The sequence below is a fragment of the Lycium ferocissimum genome, chromosome 1 (genome assembly GCF_029784015.1).
Source record: "Lycium ferocissimum isolate CSIRO_LF1 chromosome 1, AGI_CSIRO_Lferr_CH_V1, whole genome shotgun sequence".
Classification (NCBI taxonomy): Eukaryota; Viridiplantae; Streptophyta; class Magnoliopsida; order Solanales; family Solanaceae; genus Lycium; species Lycium ferocissimum.
In genome coordinates, this window is record NC_081342.1 from 10,023,000 (window position 1) to 10,038,619 (window position 15,620).

At 33.4% G+C, this 15,620-nt stretch overlaps 3 protein-coding genes across 3 annotated transcripts; all 3 read right to left on the minus strand.

Annotated features, from left to right (window-relative positions):
- Nucleotides 1-273: 273 nt before the first annotated feature.
- Nucleotides 274-3,427, minus strand: LOC132061932 (non-specific lipid transfer protein GPI-anchored 25). Its single transcript, XM_059454607.1, has 4 exons — nt 3,043-3,427; nt 940-975; nt 747-846; nt 274-502 (listed from the first exon to the last, which is right to left on the minus strand). Exons 1-4 carry the CDS (start codon nt 3,416-3,418, stop codon nt 274-276), a joined length of 741 nt encoding a protein of 246 aa, XP_059310590.1. The 5' UTR covers nt 3,419-3,427.
- Nucleotides 3,428-4,897: 1,470 nt separating this feature from the next.
- LOC132068504 (non-specific lipid transfer protein GPI-anchored 21-like) lies at nt 4,898-6,810 on the minus strand. Its single transcript, XM_059462113.1, has 4 exons — nt 6,266-6,810; nt 5,707-5,733; nt 5,527-5,601; nt 4,898-5,406 (listed from the first exon to the last, which is right to left on the minus strand). Exons 1-4 carry the CDS (start codon nt 6,606-6,608, stop codon nt 5,147-5,149), a joined length of 705 nt encoding a protein of 234 aa, XP_059318096.1. The 5' UTR covers nt 6,609-6,810; the 3' UTR covers nt 4,898-5,146.
- Nucleotides 6,811-9,568: 2,758 nt separating this feature from the next.
- LOC132068512 (non-specific lipid transfer protein GPI-anchored 20-like) lies at nt 9,569-11,753 on the minus strand. The gene is made up of 4 exons (XM_059462124.1): nt 11,300-11,753; nt 10,361-10,390; nt 10,189-10,263; nt 9,569-9,945 (listed from the first exon to the last, which is right to left on the minus strand). The coding sequence occupies exons 1-4, from the start codon at nt 11,637-11,639 to the stop codon at nt 9,731-9,733; spliced, it is 660 nt and encodes a 219-aa protein (XP_059318107.1). The 5' UTR covers nt 11,640-11,753; the 3' UTR covers nt 9,569-9,730.
- Nucleotides 11,754-15,620: the final 3,867 nt, after the last annotated feature.

Consider the following 15,620-nt stretch of genomic DNA (forward strand, 5'->3'; position numbering starts at 1 on the left):
AATGTAATGCTGACTGATTTTCTGGAAAGGGTAATAATAGAAGTGGGCTTGGTCTACTTGCTGCTATAAATGACTCGCCAATTACTCAAATTGCACCTGGCATCGCTTTTCAATCATAGGCTAAGAAGATTATGTGTACATCAGATACTGAAGCAGTGCATGTCAAACCAGTACAGGAATTTAACAAAGAATTCTTTTGCCAGTAGTTTTACATCTATCCACAGAACTCTGATTTTGACTTAATAGCTTCCAGTGGAACTGTCTGTTTATTACCTAAGTTGCATGCTTGCAAGAGAGATGCAGGAAAATAGACATTGCAGAAAGAACCCATAGACGGTAATTGCACATCATTCCTGTGGCTGATGAACAGGTACAGGGTGGTGAGGCCTGAGCAGCAGGGAAAGGATTATCAACATCAACATCGGAGGGTGGTGAAGGGTGATCACGATGACCTGCAATAAAGTGATAATTCAATTTTTCTGGTACAAAATCAATCTCCCCCCTTCAAAATTTGTTCCCCTGTTTTATTCCTGCCCTTCCTTTTTCGTCCATCGAAGCTAGTAGTACCTAAGCTTCTAAGAACTGCAGTTTGTGAATTTTGCTTATCAACTTATAAATGTTATTCAGAGATACAGTAGTGCTCCTAAATGGGTAGCAATGTATTCATGAAAATGGAAGGGAATAGTTGGAATGTCAAAGTTATAAGCTTGAAGAATCAGAGGAGAGATAAGATCAATTGTAGTAACTTGCCTGGGGGTGGATTGCGTGGTGGGGTAGGTCTACGTTTACGATTTGGGCTAGGGCCAGGGCTAGGACTCCTCGGACCTGAACTTGAATCCCTGTGATCTGCTAGAAAATTTTACACAATGAAGTGATCAGGAGATTGTGAATAAGTAGTATCACCAGTTTGATTATGGCAAAAGATCAAAGGAGAATTACCTGTTATCGTTCGAAAAGGAGGCAGCATAGTTGGTCCTGAGTCACGGAAAACAAAATAGTTAACATCGACAAATATTTTGTATTCTGAATGAAATGGCTAATCTTTGATTGTTCTTCAAAAATCTTCTGTGTAGTGAACTATAACATATTTCCATCGAACAGGTGTAAAATGTGTGTGTGTGTGTGTGTGTTACAGAACTCTTGCAAGTATATCAATTCATATATGTATCCCTAAAGGATTCCAGATAACATGAATGGTGAATCAAACTCAAGTATCAAATTAGCAAACCAAATGGGCAAAAGAGAAAAAGGTTATGGTATATATTGGTGCTTGGGGACGGGTAGTGCTCAGTTTGGAACTGTCATGTAGTTACTGCTACTGCAGATGGACTTAAGTCACATATGGCTAAGTTGCAATTCATTTAAGTTAATGCAACTTTGGGATCATGATCTACCAAGTGGATTGGACATACTTACAACTGATGCATGCATTACAAGTAGTTTATAAGATGTGCTTTTTACATAAAGTTCATTGTTTAACCCTTAGTAAATTAATATGGATTATTACATGTAAGATCTGTCTTCAAAATTAGGGGATTCAATAAGAATTCATCTTACTTCCTACTTTCACATCTGTAATACTGTAACTACTAGAAATATCTTTCACATCCATAAGAACTTGAAGCAAGTAATAGTAGTAACAACAGGATAATTGATAGTAGTAACAACATTTGTGCATATACATGTAGAACAGTAGAAGTTCTTCCTTTGTGTTCACTTGATGACAAGCTATATGTGGCGGATTACTCAAAACAACAAATGGATGCATTAGCTAAATGAGATTTTCAACTTACAGTGAAATAACAAGTACTATACAGAGATAAACAGCACATTCGGAAACTCTACCGAGAACCAATATATACCAAAAGCCCAATTTGTTCCAATTTGTTTTGCCATTTTTGTCTATCGAGATTTGACTAACTTTTAGAGCTCAATTGAATCATTTTTATTTAGAAACTAGTACACGATTACGTAAGCTAGTATTCTCCTCATACCAAAACGATCAAACGTAACATGAAATATACATTTTTAAAGTATCGATTAAATCGCAATTAGTATAATATGTGAAACGGAAGTATATATCAAACATTTTGATACAGAGCAACTAATTCAAATCATAGACTCGATTAACAACATCTACTTTCAAGCATATACATAATGTTACTATCAGTCCATATAACGATAAAATTTAAATTCATATAGTAGATTCATTAAGTCAGAGATACGAATATAGTATATGTGTATACACCTGAAAATGAACTAAAAATCAAATTTAGTAAGTACTTAAAACAAGCGCGAGATCGGATCAAAACCACACCTGAACAGAGAGACTCGAGAGAGAAATTCTCCTCTCTATCGAGATTTAACTAACTTTAAGAGCTAATTGAATCATAAGCTGGAATTCTCCTCGTATAAAAATTAGTAATCATATTAACATTTTTAAAATATCGATTAACTCACAATTTGCCTGAATATGTGAAACGGAAGTATATATCAAACTGCATTTTGAAACAGAGCAACTAATTCAAATCTTAGACTCGATTAACAACATTTACTTTCAAGTAGTATAATGTTACTATCAGTCCATAACGACAAACTTCTAATTCATATAGTAGTAGATTTATTCACTCAGAGATACGAAATATAGCATGTGTATACACCTGAAAATATATAAAAATCAAATGTAGGTAAACAAGCGCGAAATCGGATTGAAAATTTTCAGCGCTCAACTGAAATCATTTCTATGCAGATACTACATGATTAAGTAAGCCAGAATTATCCTCATATCAAAATAATCAAACTAGTATACATTTTTAAGATAATACCTGAAACCGAAGTATCACACACTTGTCAAAACAGAGCAACTAATTCAAACTATAGGCTCAGATTAACAACATTTACTTTCAAGTAGTATAATGTTAGCATCAGTCTATAACGATAAAATTTCAATTCATATATGTAGATTCATGTATACACCTAAAAATGAACTAAAAATCAAATGCAGGTAAATTAAACAAGCTCGAAATCAGATCGAAGCCACACCTGAACAGAGAGACTCGAGAGAAAATATCTCCTCGCCTTGTTTCTCCTTCACAGGACAAACAGAAGTTAACGACAACAGTTTCACGGAACTGATAGGAAATCCAAGGATCTGAGGGTTATGAACGAGGTAACAAAGGCAAATAGCAGTATTATCATCAAAAGCCTTCGCGAAGTTGTCGCAACACTGAATAGGAGGCGTATCGGAGATATTGTTAGGCGACTCAGAAATGTAAGGAAGACATGGAGAAAACGCTACAAGTTCATCGGCACAGCCGGTTGATGAAGACGACGGTAGTTGTTCTGGTTGTGCTTGAAGTGTGCCGGCGGTGAGTAGGAGAATAAGGGAAACAAAGAGGAGTACGTGTACTTCAGCCATTGGTCTAGAGAGAGAAAGAGAGACAGTTATTTTTTGTTTTTTGATTGAGAGAGATTGTTGTTGTAACAGATTAGTGGAAACTGATTTTACTGAGACTCTGAGAGGTGTTTTTGTGCGTGGAAGAAAGTAGCGAATAGGCGGGAAAGGAAGGCTCAGATTAACAACATTTACTTTCAAGTAGTCTAATGTTAGTTGATTTTTTTTTTATAACGATAAAATTTGATTTTGAAAATTCATATAAGTAGATTCATGTATACACCTAAAAATGAACTAAAAATCAAATGCAGGTAAATTAACAAGCGCGAAATAGGATCAAAGCCACACCTGAACAAAAAACAAAACAAAAAACATTTTTAGACTTCTTTTTCTTCCATTTTTGGGCTCAACTTTTCACAATTCATTCTCTACTGATAATGGCCCGGTTCAACTGATTATGCAATTTGTTCCATCAATTTTTTTTGACGTATTTCTATTTATTTTATTTTGTAATATAACCAACTTTACAAACAATATATTTGAGAAAGATCCATGTAACATATGTAAATAGTCCTTTGAACAGATGATTCCTGACAATTGAAGGCCATTGTGTTACAAAATATCAATAGTCAGAAGAAACGAAGCTAGTTTTCAATTTTGAATATCTGGATCAAAGAGAAGAATCCAATTGGATTCTGTTCTAGTTACTGATATAAGAACGTCAGAGCAATACTTGAAACTTATAAGATATTAATATTGATTTTGATTCAATGAGTTTGAGGTGGATGAGGATTCTATAGATCATGGGTATGGGATACCAACGATTAAGAGTTTTTGCTTTAAAAAAAAAAAAGGTACGTACTAACTGAGAGTGGAATTTATCCTGACTTTCAAGTAGTGCTACATTGAGGGATGAACCCCTAATCAGTACTTTCCAGTACTATGCCGATTTCCCTTTCCAATTTCAAGTGGGTTTGAACTCTTTGCAAGGCAAATGGGCCAAGTGTGTGACACGAGTGTTCTGTTTTCCAATAGGCAGAATGCTGTTATGGAATCTGCTATTTTAGGAATAGAGTAAGCTTTGTGTCCTAACCGGGATATCGTGGGGCGATAAGGGGTGCTTTATCTAAACTAGGCAGGAGAAATTGGCTAACTTTCCTACTCGTACTCACAACCGCTGTAAGCGGAAAGAGCCCTCGTAAGGCCGCTCTCTAGTTTTGCCCTCGTAAGGCCTCTCTCTAGTTTTAGGCTTTTTTTTTTTTTTTTTTGGCCAATCGTCATTCTGCTAATCTTTCTTGCTTTCCAAACCTAAGCAGGGGAACTATATTTTGGCCACTAAATTTGACACATCTAATTAAGTCAAAGAAGAAAGCAGTTGGATGAAACCTTGCAAATTATGCTAAGGTCATTACTGAAGTACTCCTATGTTGAGTAACGTGATCCTTCAAGAGGATCCTTTTTTGTCATTATAACCTTATAAATTTGTAGGAAACACCAACTGATCAGTAATCAAATTCTATTGGTAACAGGGGAGGGAAGTTTTACAGCTTCTTTCTCAAAAAAAGAAGGAAGAATTGAAAAATATAAATATCAAAAACCCAAAAAAAATTCATTATATTGCAGTACAACTTGATTACAAGACACAACAAAAAATATTTCCAACCTGTTCTCCAATGTATACACACACCAAAAAAATGTTCATAAACTACTAGTACATCTCAAAATGCCAAAAGGGAGTGAGGGGGAATCAATTCAGTACAACTTCAAGGCAATTGCTCCACAGGCTGCTAGAACAACAAATACTGAAAGTCTCCCTGAATCCGTGGCAGAGGAAGGAGTCAAATCAGGCCTGAATCCTGAACTTGTATCAGGATTTCCAGAGCCGCCATCTGATAAAGATGGCGGTGAAAATCCATTGTATGGATTTCCTAAGCCGCCGCCATTTGGTGGAGATGGTGTTGTATCACCCACTGGTCCTGAAGGAGGATCGAATGGTTCAGGAACATCATCACCTGCCATTAATTTACATGAACCAAATTAACAAATCCTATCATACTTAAGCCAAATTAGACATTTAGACCTTATAGAATTCATCAAGTTTAATAAAATTCGCGAGAAATGTTGAATTTTACCTTCAGGGCTAGGAGCTGCAGGTGATCTAGGATTCGGAAATCTTGGAGATCCTGATGGTACTAAGGCAGCTGGACCTGTCACACGTAACTTTTTTTTTTTAAGGAAATGATTTTATTTTTTTCCCGTCTACTATCTGGAAAAATATGTGTAAGATTGGATAAATTGAGTTGTTTTGGTACCTGGAGCTGGAAGAGGGTTAGAAGAAGCTGCCATTTTGAAAATGGAAAACAGAATTAGTCACCAAATCAATAGCTCAACATTCAATTACTAGCTGGGGCAAAGATAAACATCAGACATATGCCAGAAATTCAACTCTGCCAACTAACAATAAAACCACCACTTTAAGCTTTAATATACATCTTAGTTCAACAACAAGCAAATTTGGCTACCAAATGACACTTATACCCTCATAAGTCGTAACACCTAAAGAAATGTACGCTCCACATAAAATTCTCGTGTAGTGGTAAAGGGGGTGCAAAAGTTGCTTTTATTCACAAGTTTGAATGCTAACAATGACATTCTACGGATTATTATTTTTGAATCCCCTTATATAGATAACTGACTTAGCCACTAGCGCTGGAGCTAAAACTCAAGGTAAAGGGTGTTATTGTCATTTTAATTGCTAAATCAGCCATATAGTAAGCTAAGATGGTAAGACTGAAACAAAAAGTATAGAACTTTGGATGAGAAAAGAATGAAGAGAACCAAAAAAAAGATGTTGGGAAAATGCTTGATTACCTTTGCATTCAACGGGAACACCACCATTGTTACAAGCTTTGGGTAGGGAAATTACGACATTTCTGTTTGGTACTTTAAAAGGAACATTTCCAGTAACAATAAGGCATAGGCAATCTTTGCCACTCGCCGTAAGTTCCTTGAGAGATTGACAACAAGCTGATGTTGGTGAACCTGAACCCCCACTGCTAATGAAGTTTATGCAAGGGTTAAAGCTACGTAACATTGCGGCGCTACATGCTGTATTAATTTGCCCCCTAACTTGGATGCTGAAAAACATCAAAACAATGGCCAAAAATGGTACAACAAATCGTCGAAAATCCTTCAAGAATTTGTACCCTTCCATTTGAGGTTTACTTTTTCCTTCTTTTTAATGAGATTTTAAAGAATGGTAAAACAATGTGAAAGGGAATTGTGTAAGAACTTGATGTTGGTTGTGAGAGAATGATTACAAGAAGTGTATTTTATAGATGTAAAATTTAGGTTTCAGAAGAAAATGGAGGGAAGAAAATACGAAAGTCCAAAGTGTTTTTGAAGCTCAACTACCTTAACTAACTACAAATCAAACAGAGTATTTAGGTGACCTTGCAAGTTCTTTTTTCTTTGTATGGGTTCTGACTTTGGAAATCCTTAGAAGGTAACTAGTGTTTTAAATGAGACAAAATATATTCATTGACTTCCTTATTATAACTAAAGAAATGCATGATTTCGTTTGTGATTACATGATGAATATGTACAGATGTACTCATTTAAGAAAGGGAGAGAGCGAGATGGAAAGAATGTTCTTATTTTTTTATTGGGCATAATATATTTTGGAGACATGGGATAGATTTGTTCAAACAATTAAACTTGAAATGCATACAATTAGTAAGCATTCAAGTTGTATTCTTATTTAAAATACTTTACTTATTAAACATAACTAAGTTCAAGATTCTATCTTATAGAGTAGCACGTTTGGCCAAACTTCTAAAATCAACGTATTTTGAAAAGTACTTTTTTCAAAAATATTTATAAAAAAAAATATTTTTGGTGAAAAGCTGATTGTGTTTGGCAGATTAATTTAAAAAGCACTTTTGAATAGCAATTCGTGTTTGGCCAAACTTTTAAAAAGTGCTTCTAAGTGTATTTTTCTCAAAAATGTTTTTCAAAAAAGTGCTTTTGGGCAGAAGCTAGTTTTTTAGTTTCTATAAAACTACTTCTGCTACTCCCCAGAAGCACTTATTTTCTCCCAAAATCTTGGACAAACACCTCAATTTTTCAAAATAAGCACTTATTGGAAAAAAATAAAAAAATTTGAAGAAAAATAAACTTGGCCAAACAGGCTATTAGAATTATTAAGTGATCATTATTTAGAATCCAATAAAAAAAAGTTCATCAATTTCGCCCATTTTTATGTTATATATATATAAAATACTTCATACTATCATAGACTTTTAACTTGAAATAATAAATTAATTACATATATAACTTTTATCAAATTAACTATAGATGCTTATCCAGTTATTAGAGATTAAGTGATATGATTGTGTAAACAACCTTTTACGCGTCGAGTGCATACTAAACTTGAACTCAAAAGGAAATAGGAAGAGTAATTGGTAATAACCAATAAATCATTAAATAATGCTAGGAATGTCTTAACCATACAGGTGGTATCAAAATAGACCAATATTGCGAGATATAGTTAGGTGTCGTTTACCATATATCCAATTCTTGACCTAGAAGAACTTTGATTACTTGTAACCTTTTTTTCTTCTTTTATTTTTGAACTTGTTTATCTATCTCTGGGTTCTAAAACGTGTGACGTATGTCTATTTTGTTTACGTTTAATAATTACCTTCCCACAATAAAGGGATAAAATTGAAGAAGAAGAAGAAGAAGAAGAAGAATTACAGAATTAATAGAAGACCGCTTTGAAGAACAATCAGATTGAAGTATTACAAGAGTAACGTGTTACAAAGGATGTCACACAATTCAGTCTTGGATCTATCTTAATCTAGCCAGTGTTGTTGATGTATTTCTAATTCTTCAAAGTTCTGAATGGTCCTTCACATTTTGATATTTTCACTTTTCTGAACATTTTTAGTATCAAATAATTCATTCGGGCAGACATTATGATGTAAAATTAGTGAAAACAATTCAATGACCGAAAGCTCAATGTAATTTACGGTTATTTAAATTTCTCTTTTAGCCAAGGATTCAAGGATCAAAACATTATGAGTTATAGAATTAAGAGACGGGTGGTGAGAGAGATGGAAAAAAAAAATTGAATCGAGTCAGCCGGAAGTTCTTAAGAAGCTAATATAGTCAACAAAATACTCAATATAGTCAAGTTTTTAAGATTAAGTTAAAACTTTTCTTTTTTCCCCTCTTTTTATCGTTTGTTTTATGTATATCAATTTTTTGATTATTACAAATGTTCTTTTTAGTTATAGGACTATTTTCACATGAGATTGGAAAATTTAACATAAGAAATTGATGAATATATGTCGTGAACCATGCACACTCTATAAGGGCCTATGGGCTAGAAGTGATAACTAAGACTAATCCAGCTGAGAATATTGGGCCGAGTATAATATTAGAGAGTTTTATTTGGGATTCAGGTCCAATTAGCAAGCAGCAACTGTTAAAAATGACGACGGGTTAGAAAGAACGGTTATGTGAATTGTGATTATGATTAGGCAATGACTGTGCTTCTCATCCCCAATTCTCTATGTTCCTCATCCCCTCCTCGTTATCCTTCATTGCTTCCTTAATTCCCAGTAATTGTTGTTCTTTCAGTGTAATTCCGTTCTAGTAATTATAATATACATCAGTGTTTGTGTTGAAAATTGGTTTGTTACAATATAACTCAGAAAATCTTTGTAGGATCATTTTCTTCTTTTAAATTTAACAAGAGATCATTTCCTCTTTGTTTCCTTGTAATTAACGACCAAATTCTTCAAATAAATTTTGCAAAGTTTTGAATGACTTGTAATTCCTCTGTAATTGTTTATTTAACGCAAAATTATGATTGTGTGCTAGCCCTTTTGAATTTTCCTCTTTTCCTAAATATTTTAGCAAATACAAGATCCAAATGCACATGAATATTGGGTACCACTGTATTTGCAAAGAAGCCTATTAATGGCAGTACTTAACAAGCTCTTTCTCAGCTGAATGAATTTAACTTTCAGCGTCATTTCCCAATTGAGAACTTAATAAGCACCGAATTAAATTTACAGAAGATTCATAAAGAAAAACTTAATGAAGTACATAACATAAATTCGTTAAATCAAATAGAAGTACTGATATAATACTAATATAATAAGTACACTATGTTCTTATGTTTCTATACAACATCTACGTCGTCACTAATGAATAATTCTGGTAATTTCGTTACAAAATATGAAAATAAATGCTATAACCTCATCCCCCACATAAATAAAGGAATATATTTTAATTAATAGATTTGTAGTCATATATCAAATTCTACTAATACAAGCTCAAAACAATTGCTCCAAAAGCAGCCAATAATGATGAAATTCCATAACCAAGAGTAGGTGCAGCTGATGGTGTAACCGGAGTTTGACTGCCAGAATTTGTCGCCGGAGTTGAAGAATCCACCGGCGGAGATGGTGGAGTTAGACTTGGAATTTCATCACCCGGTGGCGATGAATTCAATGGCGATGGCGGGGAAACAGTGGAATCTGAGAAAAATTTGTACTTGAGTTAAATCATATTGTATTAAACTTAGAAGTTTGTGATACCTTCGGATTTCAAGAATCAAACAAAAAAAAATTACTTCAATTTATTTGTATGTCCTTTAAATATTTTAAATTGTTAATTATTGTGATTTATATGTATCACATAAATTGAGAGAGAGTAATAAAAATAAATATATAGTCTAAATTTTGTATATGCTGTAAATATGTACAAAATTGTGTAAGCACCTTTAGGATTACGAGGAGCGCTAGTAGGAGCAGCTGTTGGTGAAGCACTTGGAGATCCAGCATCACTACGTGGACCTAATTATATAGGAAAAAAATAAGTACAGTATTAATTAACAAGCATTTATATTTCAATAATATATAAAGTGTGCAATTGGAAAACATAAAAAAGTACCTGGCGCAACAACCGTAGGTGGACTGGGGGCTGCAAGTAAAAGAAAATAACCAAGCGTGATGTAACCAATTTCTTTATAGGAAAAAAAATTAAAATGGCAAGAAGCTAATAGTCTAATACTATCAAAAGCAAATAAATGCACCAAAAATAAATAAAAACAACGAATTTGTGGCGTAATCCATTAGGTGCCTAATGGATAAACGACGAATACCGAAAGGGTGCTAGGAAGTAGACCACCTACTTCTTGCCAAGATGCAAATATTTCAAAATATACTTTTTTATAAATTAGAAGTCATAACTCATAACCCAGAATAAAGTTAATTAATCTGACTTGAGTTTAACTTCTATAAACTGATCAGTATAAATGAATTTTTGCATTTAATTTTTTTTTCTGTTCCAAATAGAATGAAATGTATATTTCAAAATAATTTAACTTTAAACTTATTACTCTTAGATAATTTATATCCACACAATCGATAATCCTTTTTAGATCACAAATTTCAAAAACCTTTCTTTCTTTCTTTGTTTCTTTTTTAAAGTTTATGTTTAGTCAAAATTCATCACATAAAATTAAGGTTGAAGAAACATTAATTTATACTTACAAATTTCAATTGTTTTAGATTATGAGTGTATATAGTTAAATGATACTTCCTCCGGTCCATAATAAGTGTTCTTTTGGCTTTTTCATTTTGGACCAAATAAGTGTCATTTTTACAAAATCAAGAAGGAATTAATTGTATTTTTTCAAATTTGTCCCTTATTTACATATCCCTAAGCTAGAAGTCTTTTAATTAACTCCAAATATGTAACTAAGTCAAAATACTTATTTTTTTTTAGGAATTACTAGCATTTTTCTTAAGGGGTATGCCAAAGGCTAAAATGACACTTATTATGGATCATATGGATATAAATTTTAGTCTCCAAGAAGTAGAATTGTACCTTTGCATTTGAGGGGAACACCAGGCATGTTACAAGCACGAGGAAGAGACATAGCTATGTTGGGATTCATCGGCATTTGGAAGGGAATGCCTCCCGTTACAATAAGGCAGAGGCAATTGGTGCTGTTGGTCATCATAGTTCTCAGTGCATTGCAGCAATCTTCAGTTGGTGAAGTCCCATTGCTGCTGCTACTCGTCAAGAAATTCACACAAGGTGTAAAACTAGTTATCATTGATCCTGTACATGGCGTACTGATTATTTGCCCTTCAACAGTCCGATAAGACGCGATCAACAACCATGAAAGAACCAAAATTGGTGAAGTTAAGTGCTTAAAAGCCATGTCGTTTCTACTTTCAATTGATAGGTCAAAAGTTTGAGTCACACTAACTATAATTGAGAAATTTTTAGGATACGATTGGTTTTTGGAAATTGTACATGTAAGTTGTGATCAGTAATAGTTGTGATCAGTAATGGTTAAGTAGAGAGAATGAATGGGGAATTTATAAAGGAGAATTTCTGAGAAGATAATGAAGAAAATTAATTATAGTAGTTGAATTAAGATTAGCAGGTGTTTGAAGTTCAACAACCTTAACAAACTTTTATACAAACACTCCAATAGTTTTGCTGCTTTTGTCTCCATGGCTTTGCTTGCCGTGGCACATAATTGTTATTACTAACACGTAAGTTTGAAGTTAGAAGAGACCCAAAGAACTTTTCTGATCATTAGTTATCCTCGAGTAGAAAACGGAGATATCTATCTCAATGGCATTGTAGTGTCGAACTACATAGAAGAAGATCTATATTTAGCCTTGAAAACAACAAACAAAATACTTTTTCTCTTAATTACCAAACCAAAATACAATTATACAAATAGTGCAAATAAACAAATGAATATATATAAAGTGTGGGTGGGCGGAGCCACCTTAGGCCAGCGGTGTCACTCAACAAGGCTAGCTATTGGTCAAATTTTATACTAAATATACATTATGCAAAAATGAAAAATAACGTATAGATATAAATTGACACTAGCAATGTATGATGTGCAATTTCTAGTCCAATCTATTGAACACACTATACGTTTAATCACGATCAGGGGTTTGAGCCTCCGCTTAGATATATATGTCTTGAATTTTTTGCCCTCATATGTTAAAAGTTGATTTGAACCTCAATCTTCTTATAAGAAACTAAACCAATATGCCAAAACTCCTTTGTCTTAAAATGAAAAAAGGCTTACTTAAAAGTATCTCTAACGAGATTATCATGCATACATTTTTTTAAGAAAATTATTGAAAGGACTTGTAACAATATTTTAATTGTGCTTCATAGTTCAGTTTGTCTCTTTTAATATAATACCATTACGATGAATGTTCATTTGTTTACATCTTTATATGTTAACACCAATTACTAAAAATTCTGCGCACTACCGATGTGTGTATCAAATGGGTCTAGCTAAAAAATTATTTTTACTTCCCATCAAATAAAGAAAATGCCTTTATAGAAGCAAGTAAATGCCAGAAAGCATAAAAGCTAATCTTGTTTAGTTGATAGATCGATATAATTGAAATGGATGAAATTAATTAGTATTACAATCGTTTTCTTGTGATGGGTCAATTAGTCATTCCAGCCAAGGGACTTCTGTCTCTGGTGAGGCTCTCAATAAGCCAAGTGTCAAATAATACAGGTAATGTCTACTACTAACAAAGTGATTGAGCAAATCACCATGCTGAAGCAGAGAACGCTTACAAGTTACAACTCAATTTACCACTCTAAACTTCTTCCCTTCTTTTCCTAATTAATATCTTTCCAGTTGTGGAAAGAATCAGGCCTCAATTGTCTATCATTCCAGTGAGTTGGAAATGTCCTGCTATTTGAGTGTACAAACTCAATGTTGATGGCTATTGCCTATTGCAAAGGTAAATTATCTCCATCCTGTATATTGATTATGTCAAATTGAAATCTGGTCTTATTTGTAAACAGAGGTCAGGCTTTAGCCCCACTCTCTACCTCCTTTTGACTTATCAATATACTCCCCTCAGTCCCCTGGATGGACCTATTAAAAAAAGTAACACAGGTAATTGTACAATATATTCAGTAATCACAATTCACAGGCCATTGTGTGCGAGAAATTTATCATGTATTTGGTATCCGGTTATATATTTGGGAAAAGGGTCAAAAATACCCCTCTACTTTGGGAAAAGGGCTAAAAATATACTTCATTACAAATTTTGGTTAAAAATACCCCTCCTATCGTTAAAGTTTTCAAATATACCCATGTCTTAACGGAAATCCCCAAAATAACTTGATTTCATTTTTTAAACCAGCTCCATTTAAACCCGACCCAACTAAATAAAAAACCCATATGGGTTAGTTGCTCCTATGAGGCTATGCCTAGTGGCTCCAGATGTATAACTCAGGAACAAGTTGGTCGCATATGGGTTTTTTGTGTAGTTGGGTCGAGTTTAAATGAAGCGGGTTTAAAAATGAAATCGAGTTATTTTCAAGGATTTGGGGATTTCCGTTAAGATAGGGGTGTATTTGAAAACTTTAATGACGAAAGGGGAAATTTTTACCCAAATTTATAACCGAGGATATTTTTAGCCCTTTCCCAAAAATAGAGGGGCATTTTTTACCCTTTTCCCTATATAATTTTCAACAATATCTTTTTTGATAAAATCATATTTTAATGTTTTGTTGCCTTGAACTAAATAACTTTTCTGAAAGAAAATATTGCACACCAAAGAGAAACGACTTGCATTATCGATGGTAAGTCATTTGCACTGTATGTCTTAAATTTCACTCTAGGTCATTTACTTGTGTTTCAACTAAATGTAAACATTATTTTCCACATTTAACATTCAATGTTATCACTAATAGAGCGATATCACGTTTGGATTGAATTTATAAGTTGTTAACGAGTATAAATTTTTTGAAAAGTGTTTGATTTTTCCACCTTACTACAATATCATTTCTATTTTTCTTAAAATAAAATTTTCAAAAAAATAATTGACCCATTTATTTTGAGATTTTCTTGGTGTTTTCCAAATGAAGCTAGAACTCTATTTATAAGTTTTAAAACGTGAAACAGTAACATTCACCGCGTGAATAACCGCGTGAACAAAAAAAATAAGTTGCTTTTTATACGCGCGTGAACTACCACGCATTTACTATTTTTTACATGTCCTGAGGGACCTACTCAACAATTTACTTGTGTTTCAACTAAATGTAAACATTATTTTCCACATTTAACATTCAATGTTATCAGTTATCACTAATAAGAAGATAACACCATCTGCACTCTGTTAAAATTGGACTTGGACTTACCACTGATCAAGAAGCCCAATTACAGAAGCAGTCACTTGAAGCCCAATTGAAGCAGCTGGCCCGATACACACTCCCCGATAGTTTATAAAGCCCAGATTAGTGTATGACCAGTTGCTAGATCAACAATGAGCAGCCTATGATTCACACAATGTGGGTTTGAAAGTTGAAACAGGTGAGAATAAAACTAGATAATGGTGTCAGTATTTTGCACCTCCAGCAGTACTCTGAGTCTTCCCTAAAACCAACTCATGCTGCCATGAAAATTTGGAAACGGAGGACGAGAAAAAACTGAAAAGAGTGGATCGGAAGGGATTAAGTTTATCAAATTGAAGCCTAAAATCAAGTGATTGTTATGTTTTGTAAACTATAGTTATGTTAGGTAATAATTTGAAAGTATTGCTAAAAGAGATAATTAAGTGGCTTAATTAGTTAGATCACGTAATTTTTCCTAATGTTTATATTAATATATTATGTTTGAGGGGTTCACTACTTTTTAAATATATGTTGAATATTAGTACATGTTCCGTCATCCGATTATTATTATTATTGTGAAATTACTAAAACGTATAAACTTCAAATCCTGAATCCACATCTGTTCTTAAAATGTTTCATCATTGTTTCACCTAAAACAACGAAATCTCGCATGGGAAAGGAAGAAAAAAACGATTCGTTTAAAATAGAAAGAAAGAAAAAAGGAAATGAACGAATGCTTTGCAATAAGTAGGACAAGAGCCCACTTGATATTTTTCTCCTTTTTCTTTCTTAATTACCTTTTAGAATGGTAAAAACACTTTTGTATTATCACAATATAAGATTTAAACTCGGAATCAATAAATAAATTTTCAAAATATTTAATAAGGGAGAACGAACAACAGTTTACCAAGTGCTTATGGCGGCTTCCACTTGCCCTCTAACGAAGAGCATCGATTATGAAATAGTAAGTTTTCTTTCATGAGAACAATGAATAAATTAATCTTCTTAGCAGATCATAGCTTGGATG